Source organism: Otolemur garnettii, unplaced genomic scaffold (genome assembly GCF_000181295.1).
Source record: "Otolemur garnettii isolate 467f Iridium unplaced genomic scaffold, OtoGar3 scaffold00042, whole genome shotgun sequence".
Taxonomy (NCBI): Eukaryota; Metazoa; Chordata; class Mammalia; order Primates; family Galagidae; genus Otolemur; species Otolemur garnettii.
This window is the reverse complement of record NW_003852437.1, coordinates 9,848,369-9,868,028: the sequence shown is the minus strand read 5'-3', so window position 1 is coordinate 9,868,028 and position 19,660 is coordinate 9,848,369. Positions and strand designations below refer to the sequence as shown.

The window sequence follows — 19,660 nt, the reverse complement described above, 5'->3', positions numbered from 1 at the left end:
CTAATTTTGTGGAGGCCCATTGCTTAGTTTTATCTCTTGTGCCATTGTGGAAACTAGGCTTTGTCCTTTAGTATTTGGGTATCTTTACTTTGCTGGTGGTCCATTATGATGCTTAGTGTGAAGAATAAGTCTGAGTACTTCCTGGAAAGCTGATCTTGTTGTGGTGAATTTCTTCAATGTTTGCATGTCTGTAAAAGACGTGATTTCTCCGTTGAATATGAAACTTAGTTCAGTAGGATATAGAATCCTGGGATGAAAATTGTTTTGTTCAGGAAGGTTAAAGGCGTATGACGACCGTCTTCTGGCTTGAAAAGTTTCAGCTGAAAAGTCCACGGTCACCCTGATAGTTTTCCCCTTATAGGTAAGAATTTGCTTACCCCTGGCTGCTTGCAGAATTTTTTCTTTCATTTTGATTTTGGCCAAGTTAATTATAATGTGTCTAGGAGATGTTTTGTTTGAATTGAGTCATGCTGGGGTTCTGAAATTATCTAGCGTATGAATTTCAGAAATGCAAATCAAAACTACCCTGAGATATCACCTAACCCCAGTGAGAATAGCCCATATCATAAAGTCTCAAAGCTGAAGATGCTGGCATGGATGTAGAAAGAAGAGAATACTTTTACACTGGTGGTGGGATTGCAAAGTAATACAGCCTGTATGGAAAGAAGTATGGATAATTCTCACAGAGCTAAAAGGAACCTTTCCATCTGATACCACAATCTCATTATTAGGTATCTACCCAGAAGAAAAAGAATAATTCTTTGAAGGTTCATTGCGTTCAATTTACAATTGCCAAGACACGGAATCAACCCAAGTGCCCATCAACTCATGAATAGATTAATAAACTGTAGTATATGTATACCACGGAATACTATTCAACCATAAAAAGATGGAGACTTCACATCTTTTGTATTAACCTGGAAGGAGTTGAAACACATTCTTGCTAGTAAAGTATTATAAGAATTGAAAAGCAAGTATCTAATGTACACAATATTAATATGACATCAATATATAAACAACTACATCCAACCCAAGACAAAAACACAAGTTCAAGTGCAGGGAAAGGGAAGAGGGAGGTGGATTGGTAAACTCTTACCTAATGGGCACAATATAAGGATATAAAACACACCCCCCTGGATGAAAGGCTCAACTACAATTTGAACTTTACCTAACAAATTTAAACAATGTAACCTAATCATTTGAACCCTCATGTTAATAGGAGAAAAAATCCAGAGAGAGCCAAGGAACATGCCCAGGACTATTCCCTGTGTTTGTGCAGAACTGAACTATGGATCTCCTAGAGTTAGGCCAGATTCTTTCAGCAAACTGCATTGCTCTTTGTGATACTGTGGTGTCCACGATAGTCTTTCTATTAATACTTACACCAGAGCAGCAAGGCTTCCTGCTCAGACACCTTGGGCTTTCAGAGGGAGGCCCAAGCTGCCTTGGCACTCCAGGAGGAGGACTCTGGCTCTCTGGAGATATGTGGGTAGAGCCCAATTTGCATAAGGGACTTGGTTCCCAGAGTGTCCCTGAGGAGGGAGGAACACCACTCCTTGTGGTGCTGAGTGAATGCCCTGTAAACCTGAGTATGAATGTTTATCTCCCAGGTTGGTTTGACCCTTCAATCGGATTCTTAGCCAGTTTTGATCCTGCTCAGCATGTTCCCAGGTTAGAACAGAGAGTGCCTCGGTGCTTTCTGACACACTGGGGAAAATACTATAGCCCAGGTCAGCATCTCTCCACCGTGTGCGGAATGGCTCTGGTAACAAGGCATTGCTGCAGCTGGCAGCGTGTTTAGATAATGGAGTCAATTACTCTGCTTTCTTCAGTTTAGGATTTCTGTGCATCCTTTTCTGTGATCCTTTTTTTTTAACCTAGGAAAAAGACAACCATCTTTTCTTAGCTAGACGTAGGATTTTGCTGATAAAGTGGTAATGGCAGCAGAGTAATTATAGTATTTAAAATCCTCGACTATTTGATCAATGTATTGACAAATAACGTTCTTTCTTGTGAACAGTTCCACCAGCCTTCGGTTTTGTGGGCATGCACATGAGGACTTCCGCACTTTCACACAGTGTCTGCTTAGATGCCGAGCATTTACGGCCGAGCCTGCTGCCAATGACTGGGTTGCTCTGAGTGGTCTCTGATGGATGGTTACAGTGAGGATAACCATGTCAGCAGGCTTACGTCATTCCCCCTCACCCACCACAATGAGGGGCTCCACACCCCTCCCTGCCCATTCAGACAGAGCCCTCATCCTTTGGACTGGGGTTGTTATCAGGAAGCTTTCATTTTATCATCCTAGTTTTATTGTCTTTTGCTCTTTAATCATTTCACTAAGGGAACAGTCAGCTACTGTTTTTTTCTCTTCAGTATAAAAAAAGTACTATGCATGTTTGTTTTTGTTCTAGCACCTGCCTGACTTGGAAAGGTCCTGTAGGTATCCAGTAGATTTGATATCCCCTGAGTGGGGTGAGGCAGGCTGTTCCGTATGTATTGCTATAAATCCACCCGCTTTGGGGGTGATTGGGTTACATGACCATTTAAAACAGGCTGAAGGGTAACTGTAGCACTCAAACACAAACCCAGCCTCTCCCGTGAAATTTGTCCTGATAAACAGTCTCATCTTCACTTCATCTGGGGCCAGGCTTGCGGCTACTTGTTGGGCAGGTTATTGTAGATCTTATTAAGCTGATCTTCTGCGCTGGAAGAGAGATGTGTGGAGTCTGTGATATGCTTATAGCAGGAAGCTAACAAGGAACCAGACCCATCTTTTTGGCTCCCACCCGAGGACTATTTTTAAAAAGTGCTTACAGTACAGAATCTATTGGGTATTGGGTTGTTCCGTAGTTGAGACACCACAAACATGTTACTGCTGGGAAAAGTTGCTGTTTATGGGAAAATAAAATTTTACATCATTGTTCTCCGCCCGGTGCTTATTGCCAGCATGAATTACTTAAGGGGAGGTATCTATACATGGACGGATGATTGTCAGTGCCTAAAGAGAAAGAGCTGCAGAGCTTTTAACAAAGGGCAGAGGATGTAACTTCAAAATGTAAAAAGGTTTCAGTTTGACCTAAGGAAGCACACTTATTTTAAATTATTGAGAAAGAAAACAAGTGTACAAACGCTATACTTGTGAATAAGGAATGTTGTCAGGGTTGGAAATGAGTATGTTCTCTTTATAGAAAATTCAAAAGCCTCGAAGACATAATTATTGACACACACTGTCATAGCACTTAGCACATACCACATAGCACTATGTGGTAGGTTTCTGTACATCCCTATATTAAAGAGGAGATTGAGGCTTTGCAGGGATAACTTGCTTAAGGTTACCTACCCAGTAATAACTGGCAAAATCTAAATAAACTCCAACCCTTTGGGTGGGCCTAAAAGCCACACCACCTAGAAATAATGACTCATAAGAGTTGGCTTATTTTCTTCTGTGAGTAGAATGAAAATTGGGGCATGTGGGTGTGTAATGTTTTTTAGCTTTCTGCTTTCACATAGCATTATATGGAAAACATTCTTCCAATGTCAGTAAGGGTTCTTTAAAAACATTTTAAGGACCATTAAAACGCCATCAAATTGATGGGCCATAGGAGGGAAAAGTCATTCTAATATTTTCTTCATAATGGTAATGATTTTAACAATTGGTCAAAAAGTGACACAAAAAACAAGGTGTCTCATCCTCTTTGAAGATACGGTCTTGGTGTTTTATATTTATTATGCCACTGGAATACTAGGAAGGCTTAGGGGAGCTTCACAAGGATGTTCATGGCTAATAGTTTCTAAACGCAACAGGATAAATATGTCCCCCTTTCCCCAGGGTTAGGGTTATTTAATGATACAGGCCATCCCTGGGTTATAAAGGAGAGAGGTTCCATACGTTTGTTCTTAAGTTGAATTTGTATATAAGTTGCAACAGATACATGTACCTATTACCTTCAATAGCCTCCATTCGTAAGTGTGAGTTACGGGTAAGTTGACTGTTTATAACTTGGGGCCTGCTTGTATTCCTAAAGCCATCTGTAGATTTTCAGCCACCATTTCCTGTGTCATGGGGGTAGGGGAGTCACTAACCCTGCCAGAGGGGACCTCCTGCAATGCTGGTAGGGCCAAGCAGAAGTGTGAAGGAGGGTGGCATTTGTGAGGATGGATGGATGTGTGACGTGGACACGAGGCTGGGAAGCCCTGGCATGTGTTTGATGAATGACCGTTAGCCTTGTGTGGTACAGTCAGTGTCAGCAGTGGAGATGAAGCTTTGAGGGGCGTCCTTAACCTTTCCATGTATTCAAACTAGCCTAATGCTTAGCTTTTACTACTTCTGAGGCTAAATTGAATGATTTAATGCTGAACATTTTACTGTTATACATAAAGTCAGTAAAAGAGTGAAGGGTACAGATTTTTCTGTTTTCTGGACCCTGTGGGCCTGCCCATCTTACATCTGAGTGTGCTGCTCAGACAGAAGCAGTTCTCAATGCTACTTGTCCTGGGAGAAGTGTGGATTATTATATAATGACTGTCACATGCTGGGTTGTTTGGGGAGAGAACATAGGAAGACTAGAAGATTAAAACCTGTTATTACTTGAGTTAATTTTCAGTGCTTGTTTCCATGTTGTGGGAGCCTTTGTCTTTCTCCTTTAGCCTTTGTTCCCTCATGGTAGAGAGAGAATGCATTGCGAGGGAAAGGGTAGAGGCTAGGGGTCATATAGCCTTTACATTTGAGTCTGGACTCACACGTTTAATAGCTCTGTCCATGGTACATATGACTGTGGGCGCTTCATGTCTTGAGCTATAAAATGGATGTGATAATGCCACTGCCCCAGTTCCTCTGAGGATTAAATGAGATAATAAGGCCTAGTTCACTGCTGCTTCCAGTGGACAGGGACATCACTTCTCTTCCCTCACTGCCTTTGCTCTTGGTCAGTGGCTAAAGTGTGCCTAGTTTTTCCTAACTTTTAACAGTAACGTTAAGCTTCTAAAGGGATCTCATGTTTTATAGTAGTTAGGTGACATCGGACAAATTATTTACCATCTCTGCACCTGTCAGCTCATTGACAATTATGTAATGGAAATCATTACATAATGCATAGTGTTTTAACTACTAAATTAAATGAGATCGTGTATGCCAAGTCAGAATGCCTGGCACAGAGCGGGCACTCAATGACTGGGGGGCACCTTAGAAGGACAGCCTTGCTCCTGGAAGCTTCCTGAGCATCACAGCCTCCTCTGACTTCTTCTTTTGCTGGCATCTGTTATTCTTTCCCCTCTCTGGGTAGAGGGATTTCTCAGAGCTCTGTCCTGTTCTGCATCTTGTACTTTCTGTTGGAAGTTTCATTCACTTCAAGGCTTCAGCTATGACTTTTAGATTGATAACTTCTGAATTTTTTATTAGCTTCAGTACATCCAATTGTTTTCATCAGCATTTGGATATCCAGAGGAACCTTGAACTAAAAAACATATAAGAACATAGTTATTACCTTTCCCACTTACCGTCTCAAAACTGTTCTTCAAGGACGTCTCTTCAGCTTCAGTTTTGCACTCTCTAGGTTCTTGTTCCTCCTTTCCATTCCTAAATACGGGCACCTAAATGCAAATTCAGCACTGAGCCTTTATGATAGAGTGGAGTCCTTCCAGCAATCTTTCCTGCCTCTTATTAATAATGATGACAACAACAAAACTGTAATAACAAGACAGCTGTGACAATGAGAAAAAGCACCATAATCATGATCACTTTTTGAGTATGTACCATGTGTGAAGCATCATCAGTGCTACCTAAGTCCTAGATGAGGTGGAAGGGACTCTGCCCTGGTCCCATGTTGTGAAGGCTTCATTCTCCCTCTTTTCCAGGCCAAAGGAATGAATGCTTCTCACCAAAGCTCACCCTGCCCTTTTCAGGTCATGCTCTGGCTACTTGAGACCTCAGAATTCCCTGCTCAGTCTATGTTGAGCCTCCTTCCAGAAACACATGTGGGGTCTCTTCCCTGGCTCTGTCTTTCAGAAGGCAGATCATGCCACAGCTGCACACATCCTTAGGCCCAAGGGCTGACCATGAAGCAGCTGTTTGCAGGGGTTGTAGGGTTAGATTGTCCTGCAGACTGAGATGTGCATATCTGTGCCTGTGAGATTCCAGAGGGTGGGGCAGAGCCTGAGAGGTTGGGTCTGGGGCCTTCAAGAGTAAATGTTAGAATGGTCCTGGGAAATCAATTAGGAATTTAACTAATGTAGAGTCTTACTTATCATTATAACACATCTTGAGGTGAAGAGAGTGAGGGTTGAAGAAGTTAGTACACAGGTAGTAAATGGCACAGCCTGCATCTGACCCCAACTACTGTGACAACAAATTATTTTTCTATGACAATTCTACTTTCCATTTTCTACATGAGAGCCAGAGTTCCATTTTGTAGAGAATGTCTGGGATTGTGTTAGTCCTTTGATTAGAAATCTTTCTTTAGCTCCTCATTTCTCAGCTGGCTAAATCCAGTCTCTCTGGCATGGCACTGAGGACTCTTCAAAACCTGGCTCAAATCTACCTTGTGAAACACATTTCTCACCAGCCTTCCCACCACGACTTCTCTACCCAGTCGCAATGAGACTTGAGCTGTTCTACGGACCTGCTCTGTGCCTCTGCACTTTCTGCCTTAACCAGGAATGTCCTTTTCCTCTTTTTCACATGGCTGACCATGCTCCATTCTGTCCCCTCCAGTTCAATGCCAAACTAATATCACCTTTGTATGAAGACACTTGTATTTTTCTAGACGGATTTTGTCCACTCCTGTCATATTTTCTTGGTTGACTGTGTGTACCTTAATGCAAGTGTTTAGTGCCTTGTATTTACATGTGCACAGTATCGCTTGTCCATTACCTCTCCCAGCCTGTGGGTTCCACCAGGACGCAAACTGTGTGTTATTCTTTGTTATATACCTGTGTCATACAGTGCCTGGACACATAATAGGCTAAATAAATATTTATTCAAATGATCTAGATGATTTAAATGATCCATTTATTGCTAAAAATCTTATATAGTCCTCACAAATGGATGCCAATCGAGTTGATCTGCTAATGGACTGCTTTTAAGGCACTCTGACATCATAACTGAAAACGTCTATTTCATAGCAAAGTATTACTTTACATTTAGTCTACCATTTCATTCTCATGATGCATAAGCAATTATATAGATATATGCCTATATTATTTGTGAGCTTCAGTTGACCGGCGAGTCCTGATTAGAACATGACGTCAGATTTTTTCCCCCCTCAAAGTGATTAGTTTTGTTTTTAAGTTACCAGTCTTTGGTTGTATAGACTTTTCTGAAATATATTTAAGTCATTGAGTTACTGCTTTTCAAGAGGTAGCTATGTATTTGCATAAGCCTACCAGCCTATAAAAAAGTCTGTTACCGTATTATCCAGCTACTTCCTCTTTTTCCCTAAGATCTGCGGGTCTGTGTGAGGAAGCTATAGTTGTTTCTACTTGCCACTCCATGGCTGAGGGATACTGCTCTCCTGCTGGAGATTCTGGGCAGAGAGCTAACTCTAGACTGCCAGCTGGAGCGTTTTCATCATGAAAAAATCATTAAGTAACAAAATGCATGTAGCTCCATGATCAAGAGCAGGACAGAACAATTTCCGTAGGCATGCTCCATGCTGTGAGTATATTCACACTCCAAGCCTGAAAGCCTGATTGTGGTAAAACATGTCACAGGAAGACGCAAGATTAAATTAAGTATATGACTTTAAATTATAGATTTAAAGGCAGAGACACATTCCAAAGGTGTGGGGGGGAATTTCTTGCCAGTCTCTCTTGCTCCCTCCTCCACCTAATCTGTAAGTATATGTGGTTTTTTATTCCAAGGTAGGAACATGCATTGTGTATATTCTGCATCTATTCTCATTGGTTTGTGTAACATTTCCGATGCATTTTCCTGTACTCATAAACACTTTAGAATGCTTTTAGTTATTAAGTTATTCCATTCCATAGAGGGGCCATGATTTAAGCTTATTGATCTGTATTATAAATATTACTACCATAAAAATGTTTAAATGTAAAACTTGGCTACATTTATGATTTCTTCCCTTAGAAAAGCTTTCTAGAAAGGAAATCTGGGTCAAGGCATATTAATATTTTCAAGTTCTTGATATATGTGGACAAATTGCTTTTTATGAAAATCTTAAGGAACAGAAACTTTCCGTGGTGTCACAGGAAGTGGCTCTGTGGGCAACTGTGACATGTCCAGCATTCACAATGGGAAGTTGTAAAGATCAACCTGTTCATGATTGGAGTGGGAGATGACGGGAGGAAATGTGATGATGGATTGACAATGGACAGAAGGAAAGGAGTCCCTTGGTGAAAGATTCTTCACCAGTCTTGCTGGGTGTAAAATGCTTAATCCAGTCCTTGGATACAGTCTAAGAGTGACACAGTGGTAACCCTTACGGCTGCCTACTGCAACCTGCGGCCATGGGCCACACACTGATTTTGTGGGGACCTTTTTCCTTATCTATGGTGTCAGATATCAGGAAAAGTATGCATGAACCTTTCTTTTTTTGCTAATCTGCTTTCATTAGGGTTTGTGTCTTTAAAGTGTGACCCAAGACAACTGTTATTCTTCTACTGGGCAGCAGAGAAATAAAAAAGATTGGACACCCCTCTCCTAGAGCAAGAGCACACAGGTCTGGTGCCCACCCTACCTCTTGTCCAGGGGTGAATTTCCTTCCCTTTCTCTTGAGAACTTCATCAGTAAATGCCCATAACAGGGTCTTGAATGGCTTGATGATGGGGATACATTCTGAGAAATGCTCTGGCAGCTGATTTTGTCATTATGTGGACATTAAGAGTGTATTTACACAAACCTAGATGGTACAGCCTGTACCATCCGTGAGTGGGTGGTGAGGGAATGTGAAGCCCTAGCATGCTACTGTACACCACCGTACACCTTATAAACTCTGTGCACTTACGCTACCCTGATTTCATTAAAAAATTCTTTCCTTTAAGGTAAATTAACCTTGGCTTATTGTTCTTTTTTTACTTTATAAACTTTTCAATTGTTTAAAACTTTTTGATTCTTTTTGTAGTAACTCTTAGCTTAAGACACAAACATGTAATTTACTTTCTTTATATCCGTATTCTATAAACTTTGCTCTATTTTAAAACTTTTCTCTTTATTTTTTCAAATTTTATTAGAAATGAAGACATAAGCGCATTAGCCTAGGCATATCCAGGGTCAGAGTCATTAATATCACCGACTTCTACACTTTGTCCCACTGGATGGACTTCAGGGGCAATAACACACAGGGAGCTTCCTCTCTGGTAACAATGCCTTATTCTAGAATAACCTCCTGAAGGGCCTGCCTGAGGATATTTCACAGTTAACATTTTCTTTAATAAGTAGAAGTAACTGTAATGTAATGATAAAAAAAAAAGAGTATGGTTTAGTGAATACACAAACCACTAACATGGTCTGTTATTATCATTATCAAGTGTAATGCTCTGTGCATAATTGTATGTACCGTACTTTTATACGACCGGCAGCATAGGGGTTTGTTTACACACCAGCATCACCACACACAGATGAGTAACGTGTTGTGCTACAGATGACTATGATTCTACGAGACAATAGGAATTTTGGGGCTGTGTTATAAACCAATGGACTACTGTGGTCCGTCGTTGAGGGGAATGTTATGCTGAGCACAACTGTGTTTGCTCCTCCTCGTTGAGTTGTGAGAGTTTAGTGAGATAATGTGCTGAGCTCTTAGCACAGGCACTGGCACACTGAAGGTTTTAGTGAATGGCCCTTCTGTGACTTCAGCCGCTATTCTCCTTTGCATCTGTAAGCAATCCTTTGGATGAAAGTGAAAAGACACTTAACCCAATGAAAAAGGCCAACATATGTGTTCACCACAAAGTATGTGTCCGACAGAATGAGAAGGCCACTTGCTGGAAATAAGCTTCTTTAGGATTCAGAAAACTTTAGTATTTTTTTCCTCTGATTATATAAAACTTACGGCGGAAGTATTAGTATCGGTAATCCTAGATTGCAGATGTAAATACCAAGCTATTATCCATCTTTTTTTTCCAAAATAAATACAAATTTAATTTCCTTTATAAATTGTCTTTTTCACCTGTCCTTGAATATATAGTTTAAACTTTGCAAGAGGAGTAGATGAAAACTTTAAAATGAAAAAGCTAAGCCCATTGATATTGTAACAAATGCTTTTGTATTTATATGGCTTTCGATTTTGGGATGTACAGTTAAAATTAGACATACCAAATAGCAAAAATAAAATCCAGTATTTACAAATTTTTAGGATTGATAAATTTATTATTATTTTATTATAGAACATCAGTTAAAATAGTGAGGCCAATAATGTAAACAGAAGTTTTCTTTTCTTTTTTTTTTTTCTTGAGACAGAGTCTCAAGCTGTCTCCCTGGGTAGAGTGCGTGACATCACAGCTCACAGCAACCTCTAACTCCTGGGCTCAAGCGAGTCTCCTGCCTCAGCCTCCCAAGTAGCTGGGACCACAGGCACCTGCCACAATGCCCGGCTATTTTTTGGTTGCAGCCGTCATTGTTATTTTGGCGGGTCCAGGCTGGATTCAAACCTGCCACCTTAGGTGTATGTGGCTGGTGCCTTAGCCACTTGAGCCACAGGCGCCAAGCCCAGAGGTTTTCTTTATGGATAAAACCAACATGTTTAGTTGCTACAAAGACTACTTGGATTATTGATATAAATACCAGAAATAAATGAAAGGAGTTGAGTTCTATATTTAATATCTTTTTGTCTCTAGTCAGGCAAATTTACTCACCTTTTTGAGCTGAGCTGGAAAAGGACATGCTTTGGTAGTCATTTTTGTGAGGAGCCAATGGTTTTGTGGCCATCTATTGACTGTAGTGATATTTACCAATGGCCAATATTTTCTTGGCCATCTGGTGACCATAGTAATATTCACCAATGAAGTATGTAGCACTGTTTCTAGGATGAGTTCATGAACTTAATTGTCAGGCCCCTGCTCTGATGGACATTTCAGAAAAAGAGTTCAAAAATGGCTTTGAAGGGTAGACTAGGCACTGACATCCGTGTGTAGCTTCCCAAGGGGAGGACCTCAGAGGTGACTATAGTGATATTCAGCAGTGAGGTAGGTAGCACTTTTTCTAGGAGAAGTTCACAAACTTAATTGACCTCATATATATCCTTTCATATTATTTGATTTTTTAAAATATACATGTATACCTTTTATAAGAAAATTATAAATAATAAAAGTTTATATGTTGATTTTTTTATCATAAAACATGATTTTATGATAAATTTTACCATATTATGTTATTTAGAATTCTTATTAGACTGAATCATATAAAATTGCCCATAGTCAATCTGTTTGGACCTACAAAAATGGCGATTTTAAATGCCCAACTTAATAATCACAGTAGACTTGTTGAGAAATCTTGAAAGCCTATAGAAGAAAGGAGGTCTTATAAACTTCACAGCTATATCCCTAGGGCCTAAGACAGTTCCTGGAGGGTGAATTGAATCTTTGTTTTGAAATATAAAAGGATGGATCCTATAAAATAATGTCATTAAAACAGAAAGAAGATAGAAACATTTTAACTGTATTGTAGAGAAAATCAATTAGGGAACCAGTTTAGTTCCAATTGGCTCAATGGAATTAGTTCTGGCAAAAGCTTAATCGATGAAAATTCATCAGTGTTGGTGTGAACTATTTAAAGCATCCATATTCATAAACACGAATAATGACATCCCAAGTGTCACAACAGGGGGGATGAGAACCTTTCTGTACTCAAGTTAGAAGGGTATGAGTATGGCTTGTACCCAGGAGCTGGTTCCAAAGCCAAATTCTTTCCATATATCCAAACTACCTGCACCTTCTTATAACTACACACCAATTGTCAAATACAATGCACTGCTTCATGAATTATCACTCAAGATAATTGACATTACTTATTTGAGGCCTGTTTCCACTCTTAACCTGGTGGACATTTGAATCGCCATTTTAAAGCAGTGTGCCATGTGCATAGTTGATGGGGACCTGTCTACCCCCCACAGGCTGGAGGATCTGGGTTTTGAAAACAGACATTTACAAACACATGACCTCGGGCAAGTAGCCTAATATCTCTTATTTCTAGTTTTACTAGCAATTAAATCTCTACCTTCAAACGTTATAGTCAAATAAAATAGTAAGTACGAAACACGTGTAGCATAGTACTTTGCACGTGCTGAGCCACGTGTAAGCCATTTCAACCAGAGCCATGGTCGTTATGAATTCATTTATTTAATAAATGGTTCAGATCATAGAATTCGAGAATTGTAGCATATAAGCAGACCTTAGCAATGCAAGGCGTCTTCGTGTTCCATCCCATCCAGGACATTACAGAGCAATCAGCCTAACATTGGTTTTACTCGAAGTTCATATTTGTGCATGTGTTGGAAGATTGTCATTGGTAAATCTGAACTCTTCCCTTACTCACGTATTTTAATTTCTCTTCGTCCATTGTGATCTCCCAGCTAATATGGCTGGTCTGTGAACTGTGATGATACAGCTAAAGAAATAGCTTCTGTCTCCTTGACATGCCAAGATACAGTGTCAAAGGGCAGACGATGTCTTCCTCATGCATACAAGACATCATTCTTCTTCAAGAAATAATGACATGTCAGGACATGAAACCTAGGGCCACTGCCTTTCTTTAATTAGGCAAGAATGAATTTGCATGTGCCTGCGCATAAAATATAATTGCTTAATGTAATTGAATGTTGGTTTTGGTATGCCCTTTTCCCAATGAGGCAGCATCCTGAAAGATCAAAAGATGATTTATTCTACTACCGAGGGTGCGAGGAGGATTGAATGTGTGCCACGTTGCATCTTCATTATGAATTTCATCCTGGGACCCAATTAATAGGCCTGTTATTTATTCTCTTTCATTAAAATTGATTTAAAAAAAAAATGAAAGCAGGAGGGTTTTTATGATATCACTGAACAAGAAACAAAATTAGTTTTACCCCGTGTGTTTTCTTCATTTCCACATGTGTTTGTCTCCGATTGAGGTCAGGATCTGGAGCTTGTGATACCACTCTAGGGGGCTTCTGGGTCTGAGGGGATGACAGAGCTTGGAGACTAAGGAGAGGAGGTAGCTCCCCACACCTCTTTCACACACACACACATACGCACACACTCTTACATGTGCATGCACACACATGATGCTACCTGCCTGCCCAGGGATCAGTGTGGCAATAAAAAGTCCACCCTCACAGAGCCCTAAACCCAGCCAGGGAGTGTGACCTCTTCGCTAATGTATACATGGAGTACTGGGCACAGTCTTTTCCCTTAAAGACAAGACCTCTTAACTTGGGATCCCTGTGGAATGGTGGTCTGCGAACCCATGAATCCCCTGAAATAATATGTGCCCTCCTCTTTTGGCACCCAAAAAAACGGGGTCTTTTGCCAGATTTTGTGCATGTGAACCAAAAAAAGGTTAAGATGCACATCTATTCTAACTTCACTCTGATCTTTTGAGATGAAAGGAGGTTGGAAAGAAATTGGTCTTGGGAGTCAGATGGATTTGGATTTGAGTTGTCTCCAAAACATTTTAGGTATGTGGCCTTGGGCAAGCTATAAAACCTCTCTGAACCTCCATTTTCTCAAGGGTTAAATGAAAGTAAGAATGCCCATTTTAAGGTTGTGTTGATAGATTAAGACCAGAAAAAGAGCACCTGCTAATTTTCTTTTCTCTGTCTTTCATCTTATGCATATACATGGCAGCAGGTACCTGTTCTGTCTCTGCTAGATCTTCCCTAGCACCCACCTGGTGCCTGGAACACAGTAGTCACTCAGATATTGGTTGAACGGATGACTGAACTGACAGTTGGATGGAGTGTCTTGGTTTAGTGCCTGAATGAAATCTTTGTCTATAATGATATTTCCTCAAAGCATAGACTTTCTGAGCAAATCTTGGTGTCATAGTTGCTTTTGCTAAGACCTTCCCAGGACACTTAGCCCCTGTCCTGTGCAAAATCTCTATGGATACATGAAAGGTTAGATTTGCTTATCTCATGCTAAAACTCATGATCTGTATTGGGCACTTTGCCTATATTAAGGTTGGGCAAACTATACCTTGTAGGCTAAATGTGCCCATTTACCTGTTTTTGTAAATAAAGTTTTATTGGAACATAGCCATGTTGATTGATTTACTTATTGTCTATAACTGCTTTTGTGCTTCAGCAGAGTTAAGTAGTTAGGCCAGAGACTAACAGACAGAGACAGTGTAAAATATTTATTATCTGGATCTGTGTGTGTGTGTGTGTGTGTGTGTGTGGTTTTTGGCCAGGGCTGGGTTTGAACCTTCCCCCTTTGGCATATGGGGAAGGCACCCTACCCCGTTGAGCTACAGGTGCCGCCCTATTATCTGGATCTTTACAGAAGTTTGATAACACCTGATATATTTTGTCTGTACTCTTTACTTCAACATGTGGGATTAGTATTAAGGGATAAGGGAGCTCAGAACCCAACAGAGTTAAGCGTTTTGATTAAGTTTGAAAAACTTATAAATGGTTAGGGTTCAAATCAAAGCCCATGTTCTTTCCACTAAACACTGATACCATTTAACTCAGCAAAAACCCAGTTGGACCAACTCCATCTACCAGTCCTGCCTAGTGACCAGGACTTACATGGGGAGCAGTTCACTGATGTGCCCTGGAGTCATCTAGGTGATCATGGCATTTGTCAGTAACCTGGCTCAGCAATATCAATTGTCTGATTGTAGAAGAAGGTGAGAGAGCAGAATAAGGATTTTAAAGGCTAACACTGCAGATGGCAGAGTAATGTGGACATGCGGCTGTTTATATGCAAAGGGTCAGCAGGTTAAGCATTTCCAAAAGGATTTTCTTTGCTGCTGAACATGGCATCCTTTCTCACTGGGTGCGCTTGGTGAATCTTGTGTAAATACTTAACACATTTTTAGACTGCAGCTACTAGGTTGTGAGACCCTTAAGCTTGGTCCCTGGTACTGTGCCTCACTGGCAGATCTGAACTTAATTCAAGACTTAAGTTCCAGTTTTTTCACCACGAATTGATCCTGATGGAAATTCATTTCACGGATTTACATAAGAAGTTCTGTGCTTCTGCTAACACTCCATCTGCCTGTGATTCCTGCTTTTCGCTCTGCTTTCATCTTTCAATTAATTTTTCCAACCTTATAAACTGGTTGTGAATCAACAAAAGAAACAAAAATTGGAAAACTCAGCCATTCCTGCTCTAATTAGCTGCACAGCAGTGTTTGCCTTGTAACTGTGACAAGCTGACAATAAGATAACAGTGACAAAGTTATATCCACCCAACTGGATATAACACAGTTGGGAATATCCATCTGTCAAAGGATGTATCTATGGAAATGGCCATAGTATTTGTCAATGGTCAGTGAGAATGGCTATTGTGACATTGGGCTGCTGAGGGCAGGGATGAGGATAAGGATGGCAGATTTCTTCCTGATAGAGTCTGTTTTGTTAAGTCCTTGTGGATGGTATTAGGGTGTGTTGGTGACCCTCACCTCATCTGGGGGTGGGGGGGAGGACCTGCTGTTGGAGATTCCAGGGGAATGCAGGGTGGCCAGGGAGGAATCAGAGCTATAATTAACTTCCTGTCTCGCTGTGTTCTACAACAATGATCCTCATTTCTCCAAAGATGAAATACCATGGTTTAACTTTGTAGCTTTTATACTCTCTAAAATCAATGAATCTTTTATGCTGAAAATATAAAACAGATAAACATTGGGCTGCTCTGGTGTGAGTGTGGGTGTAGGAGCCCAGTAAAATGAAGCAACATTTCACTTTCATGCCAGTGTATCTCCATAGGGAAATAATGGAGTTGATTAAAATTCTTGGTCTGTTGTTTAATTATTTAGAGTGGAGGCTTGTATCAGAAAGATATTTTTGTCTTTTTAACTCTTTTGGTTTATTCCTAACATATTTTAGTGTGCTGTTTTTCTTTAAAATCTCCAAGTACCTGTCCACGTATTTTTTTTTTAGTCCTCTCCCATCACACTGGGAAACATTTCAGTGGCCAATGTTATTGATGGTTCATTTGTATTTCTGTCCTTGGTGAGTCTTGTGTAAATAAAGTTTTATTGGAACATAGCTGTATTTAACAAATATGGTTTTATTTTTGTGACAAAACACATTTATTAAGAACCTGTCACAAAATTTAGATCAACCCCTTGATGGAGACTATAGAGTAAATTTTAATATTGTAAGTGACTGTTGAATACACTGAGTTGGGGAGGGAATTGACAAATTGATATAATTTCAATTTATAATGACATAGCAGAGTGCCAGTGGAGAAGCAGTGGCTTCCTAGGTAAAGTGGAGGTATAGGGCATAGGAATCTGCATTCAATGGTATTTCCTAGAGCTATTAACCCCATGTGTGGGGTCTGAGCAATGCCTATTTGAGAAAGAGCAAAGCATGTTCATGGACTTGTGATAGTCCCAGGGTCTGCTAATTAGTGTATCAGCTAATGTACATCCTTGGGTTTGCTCCTCCTATAGTCACATGAATAAGGCAAGCTGATGATGTGCTAATATTTCTATACAACTTTTCTGCTGTGTTTTCTTCAAGCCCACATGCATTCTCATTTTGGGGTGTTATTCTTGTGTATGTGTATTGTAGTGTTTTGGAGTGGGTGTACATATGGCTTATATGGCCTGGCTGCCAGCTTTGCTGAACTTACATGTGGTCCTTATTTATGTGTTTGCCAGGGAGAAATGCCTGCTGCCTCTCCAGTTGGCTCTGGAATCCAAGAATGTGAAGCTAGCCCAACATGCCTTGGCAGGGATGCAGGTATGGCATTGAATGAATTCACTAGTGTGACAGAAATTGACAGGCCACATGGGCATTGAAAAAGCAAATAGTTAGCATTTTAAATACTGGCTGTTAAAGATCCAGACAGAAATGTGATTGAACTAAGAAATAACCATAGAGGATAATAGGATTTTCTTATATTTTCACCAGAATTTCTCTGTGTACAGAATTCTGCTGAGCCTTTGTAATCAGACACTGATTCATGGGAACCTAGCTAAGCCCACACTGATATGAAATATTTTACATGATATCCAGTTTTCAGGAGAACAAGGGATCCCAAGAAAGAGGCCCTAAGTGTACTCGAATTCAAATCTTACATACCTCCGACATCTGTGGTTCCATGTAATAAGAATTGTTGATAAACTGAATTTTTTTCTTATTATTCCCCAGTTGAGTTGGATTAATCTCTTTTGTTTCCAGAGCAAGACTGGGAAGACAAAGAAATGTAATTTAATGGGAAAAGTCAGATTTGCTTGATCACATTTCTTTCTCTGAGCATTTGCGTTTTACACCAACATAATGGGTCAAATTTCAACGGTGAAAAGATGGTGACTATTTAAATGCACTAACTTTTTACCATAGTTTTGTGTCTTTGAGACAAATATTGGGAAACTTAAGACTGTGGGGCTTTGTTCAGCATTTCCATGGCTTGGTGGCACTTGACAGATGTCTTTTCATGTCAGTATGGATTATTTTATACTTAGAGTTTTCATAGGGACCTTTTTCAGAGAGGTCCCTAATAGCTTTCAAGAGTTAACACATAGAAAGAGGGAGAAAACAGCTCTTTTTCCCATAGAGGATTAGAGTTAGATAATGTATTATTTAATAGGCAACAGCATTTGAAATTTGTAAACACTGCCAATAATGTTATTAAAAACCTTTTGCTTTTCTCCAAGGTAACGAGGCCACCCATAAAAATGAATGAGAATTTGTTTTGACCTGACACTTTTTGTTCCTTTTTTTCCTAGTATTGTATAGATTTTCCATTCAGCTTCTCTTGTTTTTAACCTGGAGCATTCCGAATTACATTACCGTACTTTTAAGAGCTTACCCGATGTTAATTTCAGTGACTTGGTAGGCTGTGGGTCTGCCTTTGACCGTTCCCAGCTGCCTGCTGTTAACTTCAAGCACATTTTTAGGGCTTCCTCGTCTCTGTCATTTTAAGTAAAAATAGCTTTGTATATACACTTTAACTCTGGGTTGTCCTGGGTATAGTATGTGACTCTAAAATAGTTCCTTTGGAAAGAATAGAGGCAAAATATCAGGAAGTCTTAAGCACGCAGGTTTGAAATACTTGTTTTCCAGATATGCAATGGGCTGGTAAAGAAGGAAGTCATTCCACTGGATAAATCAGAATCCCAAAAGTTCTTCACAGGCTGTAACTCTAAGCCACATTGGAAAAGAACAAATTAAACAAGAATAAATACAATGTTCTATGGTGGGTCTCCAAAATCAATTGCACCAGGACAGAGTGGGAGACAGCTTAATTACAGCCTTATGAATGAGAATCACAGGTTGCAGGGTGAATCACTCAACCTGTGATTCTTCCAACTAAGCTCACTGGACCTGAGAATGCGATTCAAGTTTAATGCCATCCCTGTTTAATACTGGACCAACCTTGAGGTAGTGTGTTCACTCTGGAGGTTGCACTGTAGGCAAGAGAGAACCAGCGAAACCTTACCATATAGCACTTGAAGGCGCCTGAGGAGGTTAATATGACGAAAAAAAGACTTGGGCAGCCTTGACAGCTGACTACAGACATTTCAGAGGCTTGATCCACATGGCTCCAGGGAAAAATGAAGGAGTAGAAAGTTGTAGACGGTGGGTTTGGGTGCAATCTGAGGAAGGAGCTTATGCAAAATAAGAATTGGAAATAGAAAAGGGTTATCCTGTGACGTAGATTCCTGGGAGTCCTAATGAAAGTGAATTTCATCTTGTTTAAGTTTTTGAGGGATTAATTTGCTGATGGGGAAATACACTAAGATTTCTGCGGCACCTGCAGCTCAATTGGTAGGGCGCTGGCCATGTATACCTAGAGTGATGGGTTTGAACCCGGCCGGGGCCTGCTAAGCAACAATGACAACTGTAACCAAAAAATAGCCAGGTATTGTGGTGGGTGCCTATAGTCCCAGCTACTTGGGAGGCTGAAGCAAAAGAATCACTTAAGCCCTTAAGCCCAAGAGTTTGAGGTTGCTATGAGCTATGATGCCATGGCACACTACTGAGAGCAACAACTTGAGACTCTGTCTTTTTTTTTTTTTTTTTTTTGAGACAGAGCCTTAAGCTGTCCCCCTGGGTAGAGTGCCATGGCATCACAGCTCACAGCAACCTCCAACTCCTGGGCTCAAGCGAGTCTCCTGCTTCAGCCTCCCAAGTAGCTGGGACCACAGGTGCTCACCACAATGCCCAGCTGTTTTTTGGTTGCAGCTGTCATTGTTGTTTGGCGGGCCCGGGCTGGATTCGAACCTGCCACCTTAGGTGTATGTGGCTGGCACCTTAGCCACATGAGCCACAGTCACCGAGCCAAGACTCTGTCTTAAAAAAAAAAAAAAAGATTTCTGGATTCATGAATAATTCTCAGATAAATGACAGTTGTTTCCCAGTACAACAACTCATACCTGTAGGCCTAGCACAATGGGAGGCTGAGGCAGGAGGATCTCTTGAGCTCAGGACTTTGAGACCCACCTGAGCAAGAGTGAGACCCCAAATCTACTGAAAACAGAAAAATTAGCTGGCTAGGCTCATTGCTGTGTGTCTATAGTCCTAGCTACTCAGAGACTAGAGCAAGA

The 19,660-nt window shown here is 40.5% G+C and overlaps 1 protein-coding gene across 1 annotated transcript in view; it reads left to right on the top strand.

Annotated features, from left to right (window-relative positions):
• Positions 1 to 19,660, top strand: part of ARFGEF3 (ARFGEF family member 3) — a 157,536-nt gene that overhangs the window by 22,948 nt on the left and 114,928 nt on the right. The window contains exon 3 of the mRNA XM_003790289.3: positions 16,769 to 16,850. Within this exon, the coding sequence (XP_003790337.2) occupies positions 16,769 to 16,850 (82 nt within the window). The remainder of the gene's footprint in view (positions 1 to 16,768; positions 16,851 to 19,660) is intronic.